This window comes from Clarias gariepinus, chromosome 7 (assembly GCF_024256425.1).
Source record: "Clarias gariepinus isolate MV-2021 ecotype Netherlands chromosome 7, CGAR_prim_01v2, whole genome shotgun sequence".
In the NCBI taxonomy this organism is placed as follows: domain Eukaryota; kingdom Metazoa; phylum Chordata; class Actinopteri; order Siluriformes; family Clariidae; genus Clarias; species Clarias gariepinus.
The window spans coordinates 30,287,906-30,314,574 of NC_071106.1; the positions used below are offsets into that span (position 1 = coordinate 30,287,906).

General features: G+C 39.5%; 2 protein-coding genes across 2 annotated transcripts; one reads left to right on the forward strand and one right to left on the reverse strand.

Annotated features, from left to right (window-relative positions):
* Positions 1 to 276: 276 nt before the first annotated feature.
* Positions 277 to 25,470, reverse strand: capn5a (calpain 5a). The gene is made up of 13 exons (XM_053500862.1): positions 25,390 to 25,470; positions 19,920 to 20,091; positions 13,758 to 13,889; positions 7,620 to 7,828; positions 6,659 to 6,851; positions 6,225 to 6,418; positions 5,937 to 6,014; positions 5,503 to 5,698; positions 4,346 to 4,468; positions 4,035 to 4,231; positions 3,827 to 3,948; positions 3,600 to 3,736; positions 277 to 2,241 (listed from the first exon to the last, which is right to left on the reverse strand). Exons 2-13 carry the CDS (start codon positions 20,082 to 20,084, stop codon positions 2,059 to 2,061), a joined length of 1,929 nt encoding a protein of 642 aa, XP_053356837.1. The 5' UTR covers positions 20,085 to 20,091; positions 25,390 to 25,470; the 3' UTR covers positions 277 to 2,058.
* On the forward strand, positions 7,867 to 9,207 carry ompa (olfactory marker protein a). The gene has a single exon (XM_053500863.1). The coding sequence runs from the start codon at positions 8,364 to 8,366 to the stop codon at positions 8,850 to 8,852; it is 489 nt and encodes a 162-aa protein (XP_053356838.1). The 5' UTR covers positions 7,867 to 8,363; the 3' UTR covers positions 8,853 to 9,207.
* Positions 25,471 to 26,669: the final 1,199 nt, after the last annotated feature.

A 26,669-nucleotide genomic window follows, 5' to 3' on the forward strand; every position in this document is an offset into this window, starting at 1 on the left:
ATGTACAAAGTAAATGAACACCAGTCAAAAGTTTAAATACTCTATCAAATGTACGTCTCGAAAGACGGGCCTAGATCCTATCCCAGAGAACTTGGGGCACAAGACAGGGTACTAACCAGGCGCACTGTAAACTTCATGGACACAGGACCGGAGGCGAGATTCCAACCTCCTTGAGCTTTGAAGTGACGGGGATAAGAACCAAGCCCCTGTACGTGCTTCAAAACATGATACATGAAACAACAATTATGAAAGCAATAGGAATACAATGCAAATCCATTCATCCAATTCACTTTATTCAGATTTATCTTTATACTCTGGATAAACATACACAGGTATAAAAGATACAAGTATAACAGTTAAAAGATGCATATTATACCTCGTAATCAAATCATAACAATTCAGCAGCCTTTTCCCACTGGTGAATGATGCAAGACTGAGTACTAAAGGCACAACATTTGAGATAGACAAAGTTCTTGAGTAACTAAAAATACAAAAATGGCACTTCATTGCACAATTTGTAGGCATTTCATAGCATGCACACACCTCAGCTTATGCATGCAGGGAATATATAATGTACCATTAATTTAACCTGGAAAGATGATCACATATCCATTTTGAAATGTTTTGTGTACATCACAATATGGGTTAAAAAAAAAAAGAGGGTGTACTTGTTTGGCAGTTTTATTAATTGCCAATTGTGTTAAAATACATTTTTAAGGAGAGACATACATTACATACTGCATATCAAGTGTTTCATGTAAAGGCAACGGAGTAAACAAAAGAGTAAACATAAGACCTCATTGAAGTTTACGCATCTATAGAAGGAGGAAACACTTTTTAGTACCTTTTGAGGATTTCTGATTGTCTACTGCCACCAAGTGGTCAATTTGGTCACACACAGTAACACATATACTCGCATGATACTTATATAAAAACAAACACATTATGAAAACAGTTGTAGTACTGATATAAAACAAGGTTTACTAGTAGACTGATTTTTTTTTAATTGCATATAATGCTGCATTGTCCAGTCAGTACAGGGCCAGTATATTTGGTCTGCAGAAAAGTAAACTAAGGGTGCATTCACATGTGCAATATTTAGTACTATTAGTTTAAACCCTGGTGCGTTTTCCACTTGGGGTAAGAACATATTAATCATCCTCAGAAAGGAACTACAAAAGCTGATCTGAGACAAGGTTTTCTCGTTCTGATGATGCTTCAACTGAGAAATCAATTTAACTCTCAAATGACCCAATGGAGGAAATTAATTAAAAATAATAATAATAATAATAATAATAAAATATTGAGCTGCTGAACTGAGGCAAATGAGATGAACAGAGCCAAAGTGCAAAAATGATATATGTGCTAGAGATTTGGACTGACCAGGAAGAGAAAAAAAAGAGAAAAAAAAGAAAAGTATGTACAACCAGACAAAAATTATTGGCACCCAACAATTCCAAAAAGTTTCAGATTTACTTTCTTAAAAGTATATTTTAAAAAAAGAGCACTGGTTTAAAAGTTGTCCTGAAGTGTGGATAACCACAACCACGACTGATGCACTAATTCCTAATGGTTGTGTGTTCTACACACTGGTTGTGTGTTCTACAGAAAGACGATGCGGACAGCTTTTGGCGACTGTACAGTTTCCTGAGTGGTAATATTGTGTAAACATGCTTAATTACAGTCCAGATTATAACATTTAATGATTGTTAAAATGTTTGACAGAAAAACACACTGGATAATTAATTGGCAAAGAGAAGATTCCTTGGCTGAATAGTGGCGTTGAGTGTTAAACAGTAGAATTCCACAGAAGAAATGTATCAATTAACATTATAATACATATATATATCACACTGATTTGGTTTAAAAGATCACGTAAACAGAACTCATTAAGGCCAGACAGAAGTGGTTCAGAAAAGTCTGATGAAGTTGAAAGTCTGGTGAATGTTATGTAAACTACCTCCAAAAGAACAGGCCTCTCCGTGTATATCAGACAAATCCACACAGTGGTGAGATTTATCTTCCTGATCCTCTCGATTTGGGCTGACCTGAGTGCTCTCAGATATTGGTGAGGACATTGCTGGTGATGATGCTCACACTGATCATGCCAGGGAGGTCGCTTTTCTGATGGCTGCCTTTACCCTGCAGATGGAGTGTGTGATCATTTTGCAGGTCTGAAACGTCTGCGTTGAGGGTCACCTGACCCAGGAACGAATCAGACAGGACGTTTTTGTTGTAGATCTGCGGGGGAAGTCAGGGGACAATCAATTTTAATTTACAGCAGGTTTGCATTTATTTTATTTTTTTTACGTTTTCACCTACAATAATCATTTGGTCGTTTTGTCTTGATTTCAACTAGATATTGTCCCTCAAATGTACCTCATGTGGCTTTGTTGCATTTGTATTCTTTTGATAATTTCAAATGTAAGATATTCAAGTATGTAGTCATTCACCCTTTAGTTTATTTATCTACCCAACTCCCATCCACCAATTCACCCACCCATTCATGCATCCATCTGTCAATCAATACATTTTTCTTCCCACCCCTTCATCTACCTTCACTCCCACCCACCACTCATCCTTATACATCCATCCATCTTCCCACCCACCCTTCCACCTACCATCCATCCATCTTTTTAACCAGCCATAACATTAACATAACCACCAGGTGAATTAAATAACATCGATCATTTTACTAACATATTAGTATAAAAAAAAAAAAAAATTGTACAATTGAGTATCTTTTGCCATTTCTTCTATGTAAGTTTTCTAACATACTTCTTTTAGTTGATTATTTAAACCAGCACATAGCCTTCGAGTGGCGCAGTGGTAAAGTGCTCGCCCTATCATCTGGAGATCACGAGTTTGATTCCCGGGTGATGCTGTAACTTCTCGCAGCTGGAGGTCTAGAGAAAGCTGATTGGCCGAGCTCTCTCAGAGGAGAGGGATGAGAGGTACTTAGTGCTCCCACATTAATCACAGCGTTACAGCCAATCTGTGAGCTCGCGCAAGCGGAAGGAGCGGGTAGCGCTGTCCTCCAAGTGTGTTACGCCGCCCCCAGCTCGAAAAGATGTGGTCGGCTGGCGGCACGAGGAAACACCTGAGTCTTTGGCCCTCCCGACTGAGTGGTAGTAGTAGCTTTAATGTGGGAGCCCCCTAGTGACGGGGAGGAATTGGACACGACTAAATTAGGGAGAAATTCGGGAAGAAAATCCAGAAATTTCAGTTCAGGTATTGTACACGCCCTCACCTCAGGCAGATATCAAAAGACTAGCGAAATTTAATTACATTTTTGCCAGTTTTACATGATGCTGTGACAAAATGGGCTGGACAGACATGCAGACAGAAATGTTTCTCTAACTGATTTCTGGTCCTCCAGTGTATGAAATGTAAAGATATCATTTAAAGACCAATGTACACACAAAACCTTTCATTTATTTATATAGATTAGCAAATTGATTAGTATAATAACTTTCAAAAAGACGCTATTTAAATAAATAACCTGTTCTTGGACAGCTTTGAAAGTAACGACCCCTAAAGTCCAGAATACTGTACATTTATTCTGGTATCCAAAATACACAACAGTTTCATTCTGTTACCTGAACTAGTATCCGTTCTTTGGGTTTCTTTCTGTAGAAGACTGCCTTCACGTCAAACTCTGGACTCAGTGTGTCCTTATGCACAGGTGAACACACCTTCTGCCCTTCACAGCTGATGATCACATACGGGTCAGATGCTTCGAAGAGAGCCACACCATATCATGAGTCAAACATCTGTGCAACATCTGTGACTCTTTTAAAAGCAATACAGCAGTAAAAACACCTACATCTATTAGAGTCCTGGGCCTCCAGTCCCACAGCCTTAATCACATGCACCTGTGTGACCAGCTGTGGATAACCGCAAAGACCTGTCCAACATGTCTGCGGAGGCTCATCCACGGTCAGTTCCCTAAAAGACACAAAGACACACACAATCAGTAAAGAGACAAAGTTTATCCCCATAAGCTGGGAGAGCAGAACTGGATAAATTATTACTTGCACTCTGAAGGCACGTCGGTGAAGACTCGTAACAGGAAGTCTGCCTGTAGTCCAGGGTCAAAGGTCGTCGGGACGATAACATAACGACCTTCTTTTAAATCCTTGCGCAGAAACACGCTGCGAGAGTTGATGTAGACAGAGCTGCACATCTTCTGCTGTGGTTTGTGCATGCGATAGATCCTGTTTAGCTCTACCTATTGGATAAAAAAAAAAAAAACAGCTGCTGACCAAAAAAAAAAAAAGGAAAGATACTCTGGGGGTTACCGAAAGTAAATTTAGATGTACAAGCAATGCGTGTGTGTGCATACCCTTTGAATGTCGAAGCCGATTGCCAAGTTCGAGGATCTGTCATCTTTATTTACGGATCTTTTATCTTTCTGCTGTAGGCAGATTAAAACTTCATCTTCTGGCTTCTTCACATCAAAAACATACTAAAGAAAAGCACAATCAGATCACAGTTAGCACACAAACAAAAGTAGTTATATAACAGTTACCTTTTGTGCACTTGTAAACTTAATATGAGCTGTATTCGGGAACGCGTAATGCTCTATGAAGTTTTCAAACTAAATATCTGGCCATAATGTGAATAAAATGTCAGTTACTTGTTATTAACTGATTTTAAATTACAAAATCTCAGAAATTGGTAACATTTCTTAGATTTATTATACAACAGTTAGTTCCACCCAAGTAATCTGATTAAATAAGAGGTGATCTAGCGCAGCACTGGGACATTTAACTATATGCATTACTTATGAGTAAACGCGGTTTGCAAGTGTTCCGCAAGACGAGCAAAGATTTTTTTTTAAATTTTGGCTTGGAAAATTAACAAATCTTGGTTTCGAGTACCGAGTATCATGTATCACGCATGCGCTTCTTGTTTTGACGCCGAGCGTCACGTGATCACAACTGAGCCAACGGTCCTTCTCTCTTGCGCTGCGGAATTATGGGTAATCGGCTCCCCTGCTGGGCCTTAGTGCGTGTCTCTTACTGGTATAATCACCATTTGAGCACACGTGTAATGTTTACTGGAACACTGTGACCACATGTGTGTGTGGAACGAATAATTTAAGTTATTATTATTTCTCATGGGAAAATTAAATTTGGTTTATGAGTGTTTTGGAATACAAGCCTGCTTCCAGAACGAATTATGCTCATAATCCAAGGTTCCACTGTATATATTTGGCAGATGTAAAGCATACATGTGTATGTTTTTTGTGTTAGTTTATTTTTATTTTATTATTATAACAGTGCACTTTCTAAAGATCTTAGTTCTGTTTTTGAATAAAGGCTTGGAAATGAATGCTTTTTTTGTTTTTTTTATCTGAGTCATCGATTAATCGATTATTTAAAATAATCGTTAGTTGCAGCCCTAGTTTAAAATACAAACTAGGTAGAATAACATATAATAACAAAGAAATATCTTTAGATTAAATGAACATAAGCTCACACATCCATATGAACACACCTGTGGGTTCTGAAGGTATGTGCCTTTGTTGTTAATGCATCCTCCAGAGCGGTTCTGCAGAGGATCATCGTGGCGAGACCAGGAGCCGAACTTCACATCTTCTTCCCAGGTCTTATGGATGCTCAGGTACGATGTGTTGATGAGGCGGCACAGGATCAGGTCTGTGAAGTGCTTACTAAAATCCTCGAAGGTCATCCTGAAATGAAGAAAGGCTTTTAGGACAAGATTATAATGAGGAGCAGATCCACTGTACAGAAAAAAGCTAACGTGTCTCTAATTTTTGCCGATCCATAACACATGTCTGGCCAAATACTGTATGATTTAAAGAGCTTTGTGGATTCTTGGCATCATGACAAGCTGCATATTTGGTCTGAAACATCAGGAGACAAACAAACAGCTGGTGAGGGAATAAAGAAGTTTAAAGAGGCTCTTACCAGAATTCACCATCATCCTGCACAGTTACTCCAAGCTTCTCCCGCTCACTCTTACTGACCCTCTTCCATTCCTCTGAGCTAGACAAGAGGTAAAAGCAGTAATTAGTCTATTAGAAACACGACAGGTTAATACATCAATACCCTTGTCCTGTACTGTTTATTTTAATACGCATACATGCTAGCTATTACCAACGCAACTGTTCCTTATGAATCCTATTGGCCAGTAAACAAAATTAGAGGCTGTTAATCTTCCACTCTTTGTCCTGCAGAGGGCAGACTTGCACCAACCTGTCACTCCAAGCTCCATTCCACTCTCTCTCCCCCCACGGGTTCCTCATGCGGATCATCATGAGCTTCTCAGACTTAAAGAAGGCGAGCAGTCCGTGACCCAGGCGCACCTTGTGCACGTCTGTAACTGCGTATGCGTGACCTTTGACCAGACCGCAATCCAGCCGAGCCTCCATGTCAGCCTGAGAGGTCGCCTGGGGCACAAGATACATTATTTAGGGTATGATTTTTTATTAAATTATATTTAATAGCAATTCAATATTTTGAATCTTATACAAGTAAGAGAGCTATATCGGTAATAATTCCAAAACAGTAAAGGTTTACACGTCACGTAAATGAGTGTACTAATTAAGTTTGTTTATCATTACACTAGCTAATATAAAACAAATCCAAGTCTATAGGCTATCTCTCTCATTCACCTACAGCACACGTACCCTGATGGAGCAGCTGATGAGGCCTCCTCTTTGGTGGACTTTGAGGACACGCTCAAACAAAAGATTGCGTGCTTCTTCGTCCTGACTGAAGTTGCCCTCCAGCAGGTCAAGGGGTTCGGAAACACCTCCGGTAAAATCCACCAGGGCATCGGCTGTGTTTCCGCCATCCAGGGCCTCGTAGCAACCATAAAGCCTGGATGGTCAGCGAGAGGTCGGCATTTACAAACGCTATGGCATGATGCCCACATGATCATGGTGCAAACCATCAAACAAGGGGTATTTATTGAAAGTTAGGCTATATTGTTAAGACAATATATACAGTACGAGTCAAAAGCTTGGACACATCTTTTAATTCCATGGTCTTTTCTGATTTTTATTTCTTTATAGATTGTAAAAAACAATGCTGAATGCAATAATCTCCTTTGAAAAGCGGATATTGAGATTTGTCTTATGCTCTGTAAAACCTTCATACCAGCTTTAAACCAAGATGGTGTTAATTGGAGATTTCTGAGGCTGGTAACTCTAAATGAACTTCTCCTTCTCCTAGGTTTTGGTCTTGCTTTTCTGGGATGGACTTCATGAGAGCCAGATTCATCATGGTGCTTGATAGGTTTTGTAAATCCACTTGACAATACTGTTCTTGCATCTATTCCAGGACTGCTGACCTTTGTGCCTTAAAACAACAACTGTTGTTGTTACTCAATTGCATAATTTCAAATGTTAGTTCATAGTTTAAAAAAAAATCCAGTATTGTTCTAAAATGTAGACAATAAATCATAAAACAAAAAAAGGTGTGTCCAAACATTTGACTGGTTCTGCAATAAGAAGCAATACAGACTAACTGGATGCTGTAGCAATCTTAATTTAGGCACCAGTATGGTGTCTGTGATAGCCATAACACAGACACCATACTGGTGCCTGATTTTTTTAAATAAAGAAAGGAAATAAAGATTTGACTTGCTTAGCATAGGCTTTCTCCACCAGTGCGCTCCAGAACTCGTTACTGTCGTTAGAATGACAGTAAACCAGGTGTCCGTTGGTGGTTGGCAGCCGATCGTCAATGACCACGTCTACCCAGTCTCCAAAACGCCAAAATCGAAAGTGAAAGATTCCAGCATAAGCCTCGGGTTTGTCCTTCTGCCACTCTTGGTCCTTCCAGTCTGGAATCACCTAAACAGAAAAACATGTTTATTCTTCATAAATTTGTTCTCACTGTTTCGTCCTTTTACCGCTATAAAAGGTGATACATAATATGATTTCAACAGCAAAAATGGCTAAACATATGATCACAGTTTTCCTCCACACCTGACAGACTTCAATTAGGGTAATGTTTACTCATTTACACACACTTAAACCTCACTCGTAGACTAAATCATTGTTGTGGAACTCTCAATTGTCAAGAGGTGCCTGAGGGAGAACCGGTGAGCTGCTGCTTTGCACGTCATTAGCCTGCTGTTGCCTGGTGATGAAACACATCACACACCAACCATGAATCCAGCATTAGCTCCTATATTCCATCCCTGCGTATGAAATCGAATCAATGCGGTCCTCGGCAAAATTAGGCTTATTGCCCATGGGAGCAGACAGAGAGGACGGGAGGGGGGGGGCAACAAAAGTCTGGAGTGGAAAGAAGTAGAAAAGTAGAGAGCTGCCAGACAGGCACATTCATACACACACACACGGCTCGAGAGAAACTATTTCAGTCATGGCCTCGGAGAACGAGATGGAGCTGGAGTTCACTGAAGACCTACAGCTGACGGAGATGATGAGGCTGAGGGTGCAGTCATTGCAGCAGCGCGGGCAGAAGAGGCAAGACGGTGAGCGTTTGCTTCTGCCCCATGAGGCGGTGTTCCGGCTGGACTTTACCGATCAGGAACTGACATTTTCTCACTGGAACGTGACTCTGACTGGGTCGGGCCGTCTTTCAGTCACGGGTATCTCACAGCTATGGACGCCCGATCTCACCAACCTGATGACGCGCCAGCTGCTGGAGCCCACGGGTCAGTTCTGGAGGTCGGCCGGAGACCCAGGGGACGCGCCCATAAAATGCCTGGAGGCAGACATCCAGGAGTTTGGAGAGAGGATCGCTGAGCTGGCCAAGGTCAGAAAGGTCATGTACTTCCTGTTCGCCTTCAAGGAGGGAGTGGAGAAGGACGGCGTGAAGTGCTCGGTGGTGTTCGAAAGGAGCATCTAGGTGGGATTAGGAGTTCAGAAGTGTGGAAACCCTTTGATGTAATATTTTTATGAAACATTGTAATGCTTAAATTAACTAATTCGTGTTTGGAATATTTTAGATCCGACAATTACAGAAAAAGGTGATAGTGAGTGTGTGGTTTGTAGCATAAGTTTAACAGCGAACCTATTTAATGAGTAATGTACTGTATGTGTGTACCAAGCCAAAAATGCTGCTTTAATTATATTTTTTGTAAAATATATACAACATATATAGATCTTTACATGCACATTAATAAGATTATAAAGCAGTTACCGTGTTAACATACTAAGTGTTGATAGAGAAAGATGATTTTTAAAGCACCTCCAATGTTTTATTATTAAGCTGTAATTTATTTTATGAAAAGCTCAAAATATTAACATATATAAACTTTATAAATAACATAGAGCCCTATAAATTAAAATATTTGTCATCAGCATGTGTCTCATGTGTATCTATTTATTAGTGTGTGTGTGTGTGTGTGTGTGTGTGTGTGTGTGTGTGTGTGTGTGTGTGTGTGTAAAGAAAACCAGTCAACCAGTAGTTGAGTGTTCACTCACTGCAAGGTCAGTCTGATCAGACATTAGGTCACTGTACACTTTAATCAATATTACAGCTCACTGTTCGGTCCTGCCTGGGGCCGACAGCATGGAGACAAACATCACAGCTTTTTTTTTTTCAAGAGACAAACGCTTTAGACACGACTGTCTGTTAATAATGATATATTACACATTTAACATGAACAACAGGTTTATATTAACGCTTTTACACTAAAACTATCTGTTTGTCTCAACTCATACTCCATGTATGAGAATAAAATAAAAATCAAAAAAACTTTGGGGCATATAGTAGAGGCATCATTTTTTAATTGAAGACCTTTAAAAACACCTTAAAAACTCAAATGTAAAAATATTTGTAGTTCGATTTTAACTATTAAAAGAATCCTTCAGTGAAACCTAGAGGCAGAGAAGCCACACCCCTTTCACTGGGACCGAGATTCACAGAAGCTACGCCTCCTTCAGTGACACCTAAAGACACATAAGCCACTTCTCCTTGAGTGGCAACCAAGGGCACAGAAGCCAAAACGCCGCCCTTTAGGGGCCACTAGAGGCACAGAAGCCACGCCTCAATCAATGGAACATAGAGGCATAGAGGCTCCTGTGCCACACTTCCTTCAGTGGCACAGAAACCACGCCTCCTTCAGCAGGAATGAGATGCACAGAAGCAACGGCCCTTTAGTGAGACTGAGGCGCATAAAATTCACGCCTCCTTGGTAAAACTGGGACTGAGATGCACAGAAGCCACGCCTCCTTTACTGGCCCACAGAAGCCACGCACCCTTCAGCGGGATGGACAGACACAGAGACCTGTGGACTGACATATACAGAACCAGGCTGGACAGCCTCCGAGCTGTAGACTATATACTGAGTGACAGAAATAAAAAGGGACGACAACAAACAAGCAGCAAGAAGAGAACAGAAAACCCTGAAGACCACCTGTGTGTATGCGTGCGTGTGCTGTGTGTGTGTGTGTGTAAGCATAGGAAAGCATGACAATAATGACTGGCGCCCCAGGGAGAGAAAGAAAAGGATGTGTACAGATGTGCTAGAGGAACGACAGTAATGAGACCTCAGGAGGAAATGAGGTGCAAACCAGGGAGAGAAAATCCCCACAATGGAACGAAGGCCGAGCCGAGAGATTAACGAAGGAAAAAGAAGAGACACATTTCAGTAGTTGCACTAAAATAACACCCTCCAATAACTCTAGAATAAAAATGCATGTGACAAGACAGAGAGCCTGAGTATACCGCATAGTGAATAGTGATGAGAATGCACAATTACAATCGGCAGCTTCAATTAAAACCCAAACAGCACAGATACGGGCCAGCAGCACAGCATTAGGTCAATGACCAATATATAATCATATACGCCATAATAAAAAAAAAAACAGCAAATCAATGGCTAAAATGATCTGAGCTTTAAGGGCTACTACCAGACATGTGAGCACTCCTTAATATCTTTTCACTGTGTTTAAATATTGGTGCATTTTTAAAGTGCATCTGTTTAAATCCCCCGAATTCAATGAGGAATAAACATAATACACAATTAAAAAAAAAATATATATATATATGATATACTTTCTAATAAATGAGCAATAAACAGGGGAAATAAAATAAATAAGAGGATGTGACAATGAGAATCTAAAGTCGTTCGTTACAAGGCTTTAGAGTACACATTGTTGCTCACAGGAAACCTCTCGAATTGGTTTCCTTCAGAAAATAAAACCACGTGTAGCGTGCCACATCTTGGCACTGTGCCCAAACCCTGTCCCTCATAAAATAGGCCAAGAAAGTCAAAAGGCAAAACATGTTTGATACAATTTCATTCACACGACACTACAGAAGTGAGGAATGTCCCCTGGGGTAGACGGGGGGCCCGAGGGGGTGTCAGCATGTAGTGTTATATTTTTTCCTTCACTCTCGGTCTGAAATTCCCTACTCTTGCACATATAAAAAATAAACAAGTACACGTTCCAGCACGGGCCAAAAATATACTTTTTTTTTTACAGAACGCAACAGAAAGTAAAGTTTCAGAACTTGTGCATACCTTTCAGATCACATCAAGATGGGACAAGTGAAGATCATCATTATAGTATATTCGCATCCCCTATTCTTATATTAACAGCGCATGCACAGCTACTTATATGTTGTACACTACAAAATCTAAGCCGAATAATCAACAGATAGGAAGCGCCATTCGCTGCATCAAAGGGCCGGCAGGAGCCATTGCCCACACCCACGCCAACGCCCTCCGACACTCTCGCATTCTCACAAAAACAACTCGTTTAATTTTCCTCCAATCAAAAAGCCTGTGAATAAGTTTCTTTCACAACACATACAATGGAGACATGCTACTACTTTGACATTTTGTGCTTTCAGCTTGGCATAACTTTTACACCAGATGCCCTACCTGATGCAACCCTACTGTGTTATCGGGGCTCGAGACTGGCACTGCGTCCAGTGGCTGGGGTTTGGGCATTGACTGGGAATTAAACCCAATCCTTCCAAATGGCAGACGGGAAACCTACCACTGAGCCACCGATACATGTGATACACCCAAAAAAAAAAAAAAAAAAAAAAAAAAAACACTTTACTTTAAAAAAAGAACTTGAGTTGCACTTTTTTAGTCTGATCATCTACAAGAGGGGGGAAAAAAGAGACTTATAAAGGAATGACTTACTAAAAGCATTAAAAGTTAAAGCATTACAGAACTATACAACATCTGAAGCAGACATTTTTAAGAGATGTTTTTAAACGCCGGTTCTCCATCACTGAGGGGATTTAAACGCTTGTAACTAAACACAAAGCCAGTGCCTGGAAACGGACATGGACGAGTCAGGGATCAGGATGTTTAGCTCACATAAGAGAGACACACAGAGTATTAATGTTAGAGAGTAGAGGGCAAATGAGGCCCCTGAGGGGCAATGACACAGAGTTTAATGGCAATTCAACTGGCTCGTCAGATATGGAGCATAAACAAGAGAAGGAAAGCAGCATACAAGACAAAAACCAAAGCTCAATCAGAATGGAGGTTGCTTTCTCACAAGACGAGGGTGAAACATGTAGCACACGTTTCAGTTACATGCAACAGTAGAAGAGTATAAAGGGGAGAGCGTTCCAGCGACAATTATAATTATGCATGCACTATTAAGTTTTATATCATATCATAAAAACATGGTTAAGTGTTACACCACGTCAGTTCGGCTCTATAGGCCAGACTAGCAGTTCCTCCCGACAGTTCAGCGCAGACCACATACTCCTTGGCTCTTAAAATGAGACAACCGAAACAACAACAGAGTGTGGGACAAAGGGAGGAAGATAACGGCAGAAAGTGAAGAAGAAATTGTCAATAACGTCAATGAGGTTTGCGTTTTTTTTGTGCTCTGACTGAGTGTAACTTGAGTAGAACAGTTCTGACCAAAACCGGGAATACAACAAACGAATTTTATAGTTCACAAAAAGTTCAAGAGTTTATATTTCTAATATTTATTGCATCTTATTGAGGTCAATATACCAGTTGTTTTTATTTGATTTCTTTATTTATTATGACTTAAAGTGAGATCATTTATTTAGTCCTATTTTAAATTGAGACCTATCGCTGATTACAATACATGCCTTGATTAAATATAGCTTAATTAAACCTTTTACCTTTGCTGTTTATTAGCTCATCAATAAAAAACAAACAATAACTATTAATATCAACTGATATGAAAATAATTATCAAAATAAAATTCTTCTGCCATACTGTACTGTGCAAATCATACTGTATTTCTAATTTCTATTACAACTCATACTGTATTTCTGCACAGCTTACATACAGTCTCTGTTAACTTGTACACCACAAGAGGGCGCACTTGCAGTTCAATTGGTCAACACTGTATTTTTAACAGGTTTGTTTTTGTGCTAGGACAGAGAGACCAAAGCAGTATTGCACAGTCATTAGTGTTTGTTTAAACAGTTTGGCTTTAATTATTTTGAGATATAAATGTGCTTGTTATTATTAATAATTAATAGTTCCCTTACTGTACAAATTTTGCAACCCTGGCCTACACCCATGATAAGACGAATTAACTCAGAAAGCAATGAGCCAGTCATCTTACTTTGGTGCCTTAATGCCCTTTCGACAGAACACACACACGCGCGCGCACGCACACGACTGGTGGTGACTCAGAGGATCCTGGTTTGGTATGCACTTTATACCTCTAGTGTGTACTCTTAGCAGCTGCCCAATATAACCAATAACCAAATATATGACTTGGCAAAGCATCCCGTTTTCCCCCGCCCCCCGCCGCACACTACCTCTTAGAAGACAAAGCTTTGGACGCTTACTTTGTGCCACAGGGCTTCTCTGGAAGCGAGACTGGAGCAGGCTGCTACAAACCAGCAGTTTCCCAGTTGCCCCTGGTGCAGGTCGTGAGCGCTGATGCCATTGACAAACAGATGTGGGTCTTCACAGAGGTCCTGAAGGGAAGAAAAGCAAATTCACTGGTTAGATATTTTTTAAATGGCTAATATTATTAATTTTCCAGCAGCTTTTCCTGCTAAGGGTCGTCCACCCATCCAGCTCATCCTAGGGGATCCCCAGAAATTTTGGATGCATGGATGAATGGATGGATACTTTATTGATCTCGAAGGCAAATTCCAGATATTCAGCAGCAAAAGAGGCAGTAACTCAGAGACAGGTTTGTAGATTTGATTGCACACCCACAGTCCAAAGACATGCAGATTAGGCTACTCTGTGTTCCTAAATTGCCCACAGTGTGTGAATGAGCGTGTGAAAGTGTATATACAGTATGTGTGTGAGCCCTGTGACGGATTGGTACCCCGCCTCGTACCCCAAGTCTCCTGAGACTCCAGACTGAGAGTGAGAATGGATGTGCAATTTTACTTATGACAAAGTGACAACAGTGCAAATAGTAATAATTGTGCAAAGAACAGTACTGAGTCTATTAATAATGGCATCATATGTAATACTGAGAGTACTAAGCTGACCATGAAGCTAACAGATAAGAAGTGCTAACATGAGTAGCACTATGATGTACACAGCAGCCTTAAGAGATCCCAGTCCACACCACCAATGCCCTTGTAGAGAGATGTTGAAAAGCCGAATGGATAAAGTCCAGAGTCTTTGCTTGCAAAAACCTATGTGCAGTGGATGTTCAGGGTTGGCCATAATGCATGGCATTTTGTTTAAGGGAATCCTTTCCAGCTAGGAAACCTGTCCTGGAGAGCAAAATGGCATCCTTGTAAGGCACCCAACCCACCCACCCTTTAGCTGGTTCTTAACAGCGGTTTCATTCGGATGCTCTCCTGACCTGCAGAGCTCCTCACCCTATCACAGACCTGTAGAAAAAAATACATATTCGTACTTGCAACCCTCTTCATTTGCTCATTATCCACAATTCATCATTACAGGTAATAATAAAGATATAGACTGACCGATAAGCAGAGCATTACTTCTTTAAACCAAGCTCCTCTCAAAGTACAAATTGATTAACTCACTCAATCATCTTCTCTACCGCTTTATCCTGTATTTAGGGTCGCGGGGACCTGGAGCCTATCCCAGGAGGCTAAGGGCACGAGGCAGGGTACACCCTGGACAGGGTGCCAACACACATACACACACTTACACACCCATTCACACACTACGGGCAATTTGGGAACATCAATAAGAAAAGGAAACCCACCAAACACAGGGAGAACATACAAACTCCATGCACACAGAGGCGGGAATCGAGCCTGGCCAGGAATCAATCCCGGACACTAGAGGTGCAAGGCAACAGTGCTAACCACTACACCACCGTGCCACCCCTCACCAATTCAATTCAAATCAATTCTGTTTTACTTGATGAAGCCCTGAATAACAACTGTATGGCCTACACCAACATCTACAAACTCCTAAAAAGACTGATACCTTGGAATGAGACAGTATATTTTTTTCATTGATTCAATTTCATACATAAAGTGTTTATGATTCAATACAGACTCAACAGCTCATGACAATATAATTAAGTTTAGTGATTACTACGCATGATTGTAGAACATCTATGCTTCATTTATAATCATTAAATTCCTTTTAAATCTTATGACTGATTAATGCATCTCTTTGTCACGTTCCATGTGTTCTTGAATCCTGCATTCTCAACTACGAATTAGAAACAATTTGGCTTCTCCTAGGTCAAAATTGATGTCTTATCCCGTCACTGATTTCGACAGAACTCTAAAGTGCCAAAAGTTCTGCTTTTATAGAGGTAATCACCCTTTGGGTATCAGTTATACCTATCCTCTGATTACTCTTTCACTGATTGTAGAAATAGAGATGTCATCTTTGCCAGGGTTCGATTCCCGCTTCGGGTCTGTGTGTATGGAACTTGCTTGTTTGCCATGTGCTTGGTGGGCTCCTCTGAGCTCTCCAGTTTCTTCTCACAGTCCAAAAACATGCAGATCATTCTAATTGGTGTTTCCAGATTGCCCGTAGTGTGCAAGCGTGTGTGGATTGGTACCCCGTCTAAAGTGTACCCTGCCTCGTGGCCCAAGTTCCATGGGATAAGGCTCCAGACCTCCCACAACCCTGTGAGTGAGCGATCATCGAATTTGAAACCACCCCCTAGCTATACCACAGTAAACACCAAATGCATGTGAAGATACAGGAAACCATTTTAATTTGGTGGCTCTCATCCACCCTCTCTGCTAAAAAGCATTGTAGAACACTTAGTCAGTTATTTGTGCTTTTTAGTGGCTTTGAGGCACAATAGTTGATAAACCACAGACACAAAGAGGAACTTTAGTACTAATAACTCCATACCATTTAACAAACTCGAGATCAGCACACGCCTAGAGACAAACATGAATCCTACAGGGTTTTAAACTGTGGACGGTGAACCTTTATGTTGTAATATCTTTGCACAAACGAAGCCTCACCTGCGCCACACACTTGAAACCGTCTCCACCCATCAGATCATTTAAACTAACCGGTCTTGTTTTGACAAACTTCCACTTGTTCCTTCCACCTGCTTGTGTTATAAAGCCTCACCCACTGAACAAATGCCAAGCCTTTTACAGGATTAGAGAAAGAAAGCTGAGTGACACCAAACGAAAGGTCCACACAGCCTAATACATGGACATTACTATCGGTTCTGCTTATCTGCACTCTTAACTGTGTGTTTCATTAATATTTAACGCTGGGATGTAATGGGAAATGTAAAAATCGATGTAGAAGAGCCGAAGTAATGACCTCAGCTGTATTTTATCCATAGTTTATCCGATGGCAAGCCGTTATTGATGAACATTATGGAAAATCTAAGAGAAACAAGTTCAACATGATTCTTCCTCCTCACCTGTTCCTCATACACTTCCTGTATTAAATGTTTATTAAAACAGAAACCCTCAGACTATTTCCTGTACAGTGGGGCAAAAAAGTATTTAGTCAGCCACCAATTGTGCAGGTTCTCCCACTTAAAAAGATGAGAGGCCTGTAATTTTATTAAAATATTTAATTTTAAAATCTCTCAACTATGAGAGACAGAATAAGAAACAAAAATCCGAAAAATCACATTGTAGGATTTTTAAGGAATTAATTGGTAAATTCCTCAGTAAAATAAGTATTTGGTCACCTACAAACAAGTGAGATTTCTGGCTCTCACAGACCTGTAACATCTTCAAGAGGCTCGTCTGTCCTCCACTCGTTACCTGTATTAATGGCATCTGTTTTAACTCATTATCAGTATACAAGACACCTGTCCACAACCTCAAACAGTCACACTCCAAACTCCACTATGACCAAGACCAAAGAGCTGTCAAAGGAGACCAGAAACAAAGTTGTAGACCTGCACCAGGCTGGGAAGACTGAATCTGCAATAGGTAAGCAGCTTGGTGTGAAGAAATCAACCGTGGGAGCAATTATTAGAAAATGAAAGACATACAAGACCACTGAATCTCTCTAGATCTGTGGCTCCACGCAAGATCACACCACGTGGGATCAAAATGATCACAAGAAGTGTGAACAAAAATCCCAGAACCACACGGGGGACCTAGTGAATGACCTGCAGAGAGCTGGGACCAAAGTAACAAAGGCTACCATCAGTAACACACTGCGCCACCAGGGACTCAAATCCTGCAGTGCCAGACGTGTCCCCTGCTTAAGCCAGTACATGTCCAGGCCGTCTGAAGTTTGCTAGAGAGCATTTGGATGATCCAGAAGAGTATTGGGAGAATGTTATATGGTGAAAACAAATTTGGTGAAAACAACTTGAGTGTTTGGTTCTGGAACAGATTTCTGGGAGATGTTTAATCAATGGTGGTAGTACCCAGAGTCAGGTATAAAGTTATTTACTGACATGAAATTGTCTTCGGGATCAGGCTTAATATTATCAAGCAAAAAAAACAAATATTTAATATATTAAAATATTTAATAATATATAAAAAAAATTATATAATGTATATAATTAAATTAACATGATTATTATTTTCCCCTATAGAAGAAGTAGTAGTAGAGTATGTCAGGTCTTATTTTATACTTTCCTTATTTAACTTATGTATTTGTATGTTTTAGGTACCGGTTGGCTAGAAACACACTGACGTCTGCTTTATTTGCTTTCGAGTTGCTACTCTCAAGTCATTTTACTTATACATATTTGTTTGGGAATTTAAATGCCTTTACAAACTCAAGCTTTTAACCAGAACCAGGACACAAGGTCTAGGTTTCTTTATCCAAATGTTGGCCAACAATGACAGGTGATGTTCCACACATGCTTGGAACCTGATCGACTGGACTAAAAAAATAGCTCAAACTTTATAAAAGGTAAAATCAAGCCAGGTTTGTTCCCCTAAGTCAAACCGAGACTTTTGATTGTGCAGAATAACAGAACACGTTTATGAGATTAATAACCTCCCTAATTATAATAATCCTAGTGCTTTTAATACCATCAAGGTAGAAAGATTTCCCAGGACCGCCTGCTTCACATCAGTAACCCTGGCCTTTCAGGAAATTCCTTTAAATGGTGCAAACATCTGGAAATGGCTTGGAGCGAGGTCAGGATTGTAGGGGGGATGTGGCAATAACTTTCAGTGGTGCAGTGGCCAGTACGGGGTTGTGCATCATCCTCCATAAACAGAACAACTATGGTGATCAAACCAGGCCGTTTTTTTTCCTGAAAGCATTTCATTCACTGAATGTTCACAGGAATGACTGCAGTCAATGTTGATTATTTTTTACACCTTCATTAACGAAAAATTATTACAAATATTACAGTATAGTGTTTACATGATAACAGAATTTTAGAACCAGTATTGTAAGGATCTAGAAATAGATGCCGTTCAACAAATTATACATTGTGCAGTTCTCATCTCAAACTCATGGTTTTGGGTTAAGAACCCTTTAATACATTATCAAAACCTGAGGATAGTGCTGAACCGTCAACTTAGTGAAAGAAATTTGGTCTAAAAAAAAAATTATGAATGGAAATCACTTACAACACTTGGAGAAGTTGCATGAAGTTGCATGCAAAAAAAAAAAAAAAAAGGAAAAACCTGAGCTATGTATATTAGTAAAATTAAGAGCATTTCCATACACACAAAAACACACAGACACAATGTGATGTGAACTCATACTGTAGGACTGGAACTAAACAGCTGTGTGCCATAAGAAAACCACTTGTTAGTGAGACTAATTAGAAAAAGGCTTCGGTTTGCTACAAAGCATAAAGATTGGACTTTGGAGCAATAGAAAACAGTTCATTTGGTCCATACTGACCCATCATGAATAGTGGCCACTGTACAAGCCTCTGGAGGAAGTGTTGTGATTTGGGGTTCCTTCAGTTAGTCAGGTCTAGACTCAGCATGTTATGTGGCAAAAAAACAAGTCAGATGATGACCTGAATGTACTGAATGACCAGATAGTCACATCAATGAGGATTTTTTTATTACATGAACTACATGAACTGGACACCACGTTGTGTAATCAAAGCTAAAGTCGACTGAATGAAATCTTAGTGTGTGTGACTTTTTATGGCCCAGGGAACGTGTTACTCTTGTATTTCATGGTAGTCCTCAATCCCTGAAAACGTGCATCGATAGAGTCTCAACAACAGATATTTTGATTTTGAATAATTAGGAGAAATATTTATTGCAGATAATTAGCCAAGACGTGGGTCTTGTTTGAGGGTAATTTTCCTACATTTTGCACCAGACCTGTAAGGCCAAGATAGATAAAAGTAATTCTATCTAACCCCAAATAATTTTTGTGAAAAAATCAAAACATTTTCCGCCCAGATTTCATTCATATTTACGTTTTTAAAGTTTAAAATGGAAATGTTTGGGAGACAGAATCGATAGGAATCATGTAAATCCTTCCTAGTTTGGTGAGTAAATATTTTTGTGTGAAGGAAACAATAAAGATACACAATATCAGATAGCAAGCAGAACTCCTTTTGATGTGAAAACTGAGTGCATTTAAACATCCCATTAAGATAGATTTCTCGTCCATTTGCTTACCTTGGGCCTTTTCCAAGTGACCGTGCCAATGCGGTTGCCCTGATAGAAGAGAGAACGGTCCTGGGCTGGGAAGAGCGGGTCCTCAAACAACGTCCTGTTCTGTTGGCATTGTTTCTTCAGAGCAGCAAACTGTTGGCCCTCGAACGGCTTGACTGAGGAGAACATAATGAGTCTGTAACAACAGCAGAGAATGAAGAGAAGGACGGTGAGACGTAAACCAGACTGGACATATTTGATACATGGAGAAAACTCAAGACTCAACTGGGACGAACAAACCATAAAGAGCATTTTGGACAAAACAAACACACACACGTACTTTTCACCAAATTGACGTAAAAATATTTATATGTACATTTGTGTTCATTTAGCTTTCTATAACATAGAAATTATGTGTGTGATTTTCTCATGAACTTTAATCAAGTTATTTGGCTAAATACAGTGCTGCAGCAAAATGGATGTTAAACCTAAAAGATTTAGTTTGTAATCAGATTCCATTCGTCTGTAATGCATGTATGCCTTATTCAGATTTAGGGTTGTACAATTTAATAAATAAACAAATAACTTTTTAAAATCATAAAATCTTTTTTTTTTTTTTTTTATCTATTGCGATTAAAGCGCAATAAACAATTTTATATTCAAACTTATTTATCTAGCTAACTGCAAATAATGCAACAAATGATCTCATAAAAAAAATGTCTGCCACTATTTATTTCTTTGTTTTGGATTTACTTTTTTTTTCCAGATTTTCTCCCTAATGTAGTCGTGTCCAATAGGCTACTGCTACCACTCAGCCGGGAGGGCCGAAGACTATCATGTGTTCCTCTGAATCGCGTGACGCCAGCCAACCGCATCTTTTCGAACTGCTCGCTCACGCACCGTTGGAGAGGAGTAACACACTCGGAGGACAGCGCTATCCGCTCCTTCCGCTTACGTGAGCTCACAGACGCCCGATTGGTTGTAGAGCCATGATTAATGTGGGAGCACGAAGTGTCTCTCATCCCTCCCCTCTGAGAGAGCTCGGCCAATCAGCTCTCTCTAGACCTCTTAAAAAATTAAGAACTAAACATAAATTCCTGACTATGCATATTAGAAATGGGAATCACCAGGGACCTCCTGATACAATATTATCACGATATCCAGGTATCCTAATTCTTTTTTCTTTTTTTTAAGATTTTGTTACAATTTTAAACAAACTTAATATTTAATAATTTGCCCCATACCACAGAGAATGCTGTTACGTGTGAATAATATAAAATACACTTTCTGCAGGATAAAAGAGCAAAAGCAACATTTTAGAATAGGGGTGAGAATCTTTTACCATCTCACGATTCAATTGGATTCCGATTCTTGAGGCCATGATTCGATTCAAAAAGATTTTCGATTCAAAATGATTCGATTTTATTCATAATGATTTCTAATCGGGTTTCTGATCATGATCTACTCTCATCTGCTTTGCTATACAGAATGACAAACGGAGACATTAAAGTGTCTTTTTCACATTTATTAAGTTCAATTCTCAGGGAAGTGCCCTTTATCAAAAACATTGTCTGGTTCTCAATTGCTACTCATTAGTAGCTAGCTATAAAAATAAGTTGGAACAAAAATAAAGTGCTTCTTCATAATACAAAATGGTTAAATAGATGCATTTCCCAGGAAAGTTGCAGTTTACCACAAATATCATGTAGAACACAACGGGAGAAGACAAAAAAAAAAATCTATATTTCTCAGTCAGATTCAGTAACTTAAAGAATAACAAGTTATGAAAATAAAGTGCTTCTTTCAAAATGAAAAATAGTACCCCTAAGCTACCCGTCTCTGAAATGTTCATGACAGTGTCTCTTGCAACAACAGAACTGTAAACTGTGCAACTGATTATATGATTTTCAACAAATCATGAAAAAAACTGGACATGAACTGTGAAAAACTTGCGGGACGGTATGGCGTACCTCGGCTCTGCTGTCTGTAGCATGTAGACAAACCCCTCGTTCTCCACCACACTGTAAGGCCTTAGGTCTTTGGCACTGAAGCAAGCGATAGACTGAGTTATTTTTTTTGCTCTCTCTGAGTTGGCAGGGAGTTTCGTGAAGCACGGCAGTGTGCGTTGGTCTGCAGCTGGCGGCTGACTCTGCTCCGTGTCGCTGAGCTCCGGGTGATGCCTAGTAATATGAGCACGCGCATTTGTTGTGCTGCCGAAGTACTTGGTCTTCGTTTTGCAAAGCTTGCACACTGTGTGTCTCATGTCCAGCACAGTGTTTCCAGGCATTCGGTAAAAACCGAAATGACGCTAAACTTTAGCTTTAAGTGAAGACGGGGCTGATTGGATCTCCCTCTCATCCATATTTGCTTCCTCTTTGTTTTAGGGATTTGCCGCGCACGCTTGCGTTCAAAAACCGGCTGCCTGGTGGCATCAGTACAGACCAGTGGGCTCGTTACAAAAATGGAGGCGAACAGCCAGCTGATTTTATTTATTAATTAAATAGATTCTTGGACATTTCAGATCAATTCTAAATCGTTGCAAATGAGAATCTAGATTTTTCTGTAAATCGATTTTTTGGCAGACTATTTTAGAACCTTATACACACACGAAGGTTGTCCAATTTTAGAGTCAGTGTGGTGGTTAATGAATTGCCACACAAAAATAAATCATGATACGTAACTGAATCGATACACCCCCATGGGATTCATTTTATCCTTGTTTACTTTTGGTGGTAACTAAACTTTACAGTGCTATGACTTCACTTCTGTTTGATACACCTGCAATTATTTCAGTCCCCGAAAGACTGTGGTTGTCGATAAAATATGCCAAACTTTTAGCAAGTTAAAGTTTTTCCAGGCTGCCACACATGTTCTTATTTTGTTTCAGCATCTAACACTCCTTACAAAAAAAAAAAACTTGAAGACTTTTATTGAGGTTATTACACATCACGTTTAATTTTCCTTGTTTTAAGGACATTATAAAAAGGTGTCAGTAATTTCCTGAGAAACTTAAGCCATGAATTTAGAATTCTTGGTTTCTGCTTAAGGGCAACATTTTTCATGTTTTTTTTTTTCAGGCACAAGCAAATTAGCGTTTACGTAGCGAGAAAATGCAAAAGCTGCCAACCAACTCCAGCAGTTTTCTCTATAACACTGCAGCTCTCAAAGGCCTTGAACGAGAAAGCACACAGCACAGAGCGGAGAGGACCCAGATAACAGAGGCGGAGCTCTAAACAGCATGACTGTTGACGTTTTTGCCAACACTGAAAACCACAGCTCTCTGTGGCTGGTTTTATAGTGTGAAGGAGGAAGAACAGCGAGAGATATAACCATAACGCATTGATGTCCCAATACCACTTTCTACCAGAAAGACTACAAGTACATCCGCTTTGGTACTTGCTGATACGGAGTACCGTTACTAGTACTTGCCACTGTCCCAGTCACAGTGTGAACAAAACTTTTCATAAACATACATTTTATAAATGTAACAATTTTTTTTTATCCGTTTTATAATTCAATACATGAACCGCAACACAAAAGAATCGATTTTTCTCTCATCTCTACTGTGCAACCCTACTATAGAGAGTTCCCATATAGAGGCAGGCCATTTTGATTTATTTATAATTTTTTTATATAAGGATGAATATAATAGCTTGGAACTGAAAAAAAATTGAAAAAAAATAAAATAAAGAGGCAGAAAAAAAACAGGAAAAAACGAACAATTCTACAAGTTCAAAGGTTTAGGACTGGCAGGAATCCTGTGGTTTTACTGTTGTCGGTTTTATGTTATGTAATTCTTTTTTATGTTGCTTCTTGATGCCACGTGGTTAGATTCTAGTACGTTAAGAAGAGAGTTATGAAACTCTACACAGCCCTACACATGACATTTCCACTTCCTGTCTTTTGTGTGTAGCACTATGTTCTTTTGCATCATCCATACAATCACCCGGCAAGCAATCATGTGGGGGGAAAAGTCACGACACGGACTCATCTGCATGTTTTTTAAAAATCAGCTCAGTTCAGAAAAAGAGTTGCAGATGATCGTCTCATTCTAATGCAGAATATGCCACCATTTCCCTATTTCTTTTTGTTCTATTTTTGTTTGCGCAGACATTGTTGCTTTTCCTGCTAAAACGGACCTGAACAAAGGCGAGGGATCTGCTCGCAGCTACGGAAAAGCTAACACAGGCCTGTTGTCTGGGACATTAGTCAGATGATGATAACTGCAAGGATCCGTCATCCAGCTAACCCCGCTTATGGACTCGATAATCACACTGACAGTAAACAGAGGCTCCGAGAGGTGCATTAAGGATGTGGAGGATCTGCAGGAGATAATGCGACTGGTTTGTTTGGGATGTTTCCCAGCTGTATAACCACAAGGATGTGAAGTAATTGTTGTGGTGTGTTAGTTGGTTAGTGAAACAATGCAGGCAGGTTTCAAAACAAGGTTTTATGTTCAACTGGATTCATCCTCACTGTAGGGCGATGTATACACACTGGATATTTTTGCAACTTCCAGTTTAACATGCCCGAGTCAATTTGGTTTGTTATCAAAGCATTAATTAGTGTGCTTAAGCAAAAAAAAGTTAATGAAGCAGGGTTCGATAAAAACAGACACACCTAGATAACCTGTTACACAACCTGTAATCCTAACCAATTCCTTAGAACAAGCACAAAAGAATCTTGCATACCTTGATTTACAAGCAAAAGTAAAGCTTTTGAGGAAAGTTAATTTGCAGAAAGTACATGTCTTCCTGAGACCCGGACTCTACTGTTTCTCTTTATTCATAGCTGATAACTATAAACTATAAACCAACCAGGAAAAAGGCTGGCAAAAGAATTATAGTCCTTATATAAGGATAGTACAAGGAGATGTATAGACAATTGAGTTGTCTGTCCTGAAACGTTTAGTCTGTACTGAAATATCCTGTCCTCGTATAAGGGCATTCTGATTTTCAAGAGCATATAGTTGGACCTAACAGCAAATAGGTTTTATTAATAGGATTTTTATTATTATTATTATTATTATAGTCTAATTCCCAACACACAGAAAAACATTATCGTGGAAATTAATGGCAGATTACCTGACCAGGTGTGTTAGAACCAGGAAGTGGCCAGAATGCTTGAGTGATGAGTTTAAACCCTTGCACTGAAAACCAAACCCATGTCAGAGAGAGGTGTAGACTACTTAGGGTTTAAAAACAAGTTTAAAGACGAGGCGTGCAAAATCAAGCAGAAACAAGCACTACAGAAAGAAACTTCAGGTAGGAAAGAAACATCAAATCCATGGCATTTTCAAATGTTTAAAAGTTTTGCTCCCTTGATGTAAACAAAATAAACAGTTTAATTCTGCATGCACAACTTTAAAACACTCACTGCAATCAAGATAGGGAAAACGCGCGCGCAGGCAAACACAGTAAACAACTTATCATAAATATAAATAAAAAAAAACACTTGTTGGAAGTTTCCCCTTTATTTACTCAATAGTTTTTACCTGTAACGTGTCCTCCGTCCCTAATGAGCCGCGTCTCTCCCCGGAGGACCTGACGGCACACACACACACACACACACACACTGCGGCGCGGCACGGCGCGAATCGCTCGGGGGGTTTGTGTCTGATCCTCTCCGCCTCCTCCTCCTCCGGCAGGGAGGGGCCAGTGTGCGTGCGTGCGAGTGGGGAAACCGCTCTCAGCCCAAAAACAACCCCCTCCCCCCCGTCACATTCTGGATCAAACTGTGATTGGTCGCAATGCGCTCGCGCTGAAATCGCCTTCACTCTGATTGGTCAGAACAGTTAGCGCTACAAACTCTTTATCGAATTCTAAAATTTCAACAAAGCGTTCTTTCTTTCTTTTTGTTAGTACAGTGTATGTTTGCTTTTGCATTTTTGTAGTGTTTTTTTTTTAAAACCCTGACAAACTTAACCAAGTCGATGTAAGCTATCTTGGTAAAAGTTTGTGGAAACATGACTCTCACACATGGGTCATTCTACAGAAAAGGTGGAATTACGGGTTCCACAATCCACTGAAATATATTTCTTCTTTCACACCTAGAACTTTTTTAATTTTGAAGCTTATGAGTCCACAAAAAGTGGAGCTTCATGCAATATTATTTTTTATACATTTAATAATTGGTGTTACTTCTCTTCCTGGTATCACCCACAACGATAACACCTTTGACAGTAACACCAATTACAATTAACAGAAAAATCTTAACTATTTACGAAAAGCTTTAATGAGTAAGGTGAAATAGTTTTCAGTTATGTAGAAATTAATTTATTATTAGATGTAAACAGTTTGTTTGACAAATATAATTATAAAATAAGTAACACCAATACAGTACCAGACATATAGCGATATGATCATGGTGACAAGACTTTTCTTTGAACTTGGCCTTTTTTTAATGCTACAATTAAATATTGAACATTAAAGTAAGAACATTTATTTCATGATTAAAAGTACATACTATATTTTCCGAACATATACAAGTAATGTGTCTGTTATGTTAATTTAAATGATTTTGGTATAATAAAAAAAAACTAAATGACAACATAACAGCTCTTTCCACCATTTTTGTAGAATGAACCACTTATGTCCTTGTTAAACATCCCAGCTTCTTTGCTATAATAATCACCTCCACTCTTCTGAGAAGGCTTTCCACCAGATTTTAGACAGGGAGGGTGGGGGAAGGCCTTTTTTTCTACAAGTGTATGTATTATTATAAATTAATAATCTAAATGATATATTATTATGAATAAAATACAGTGGAATCTCC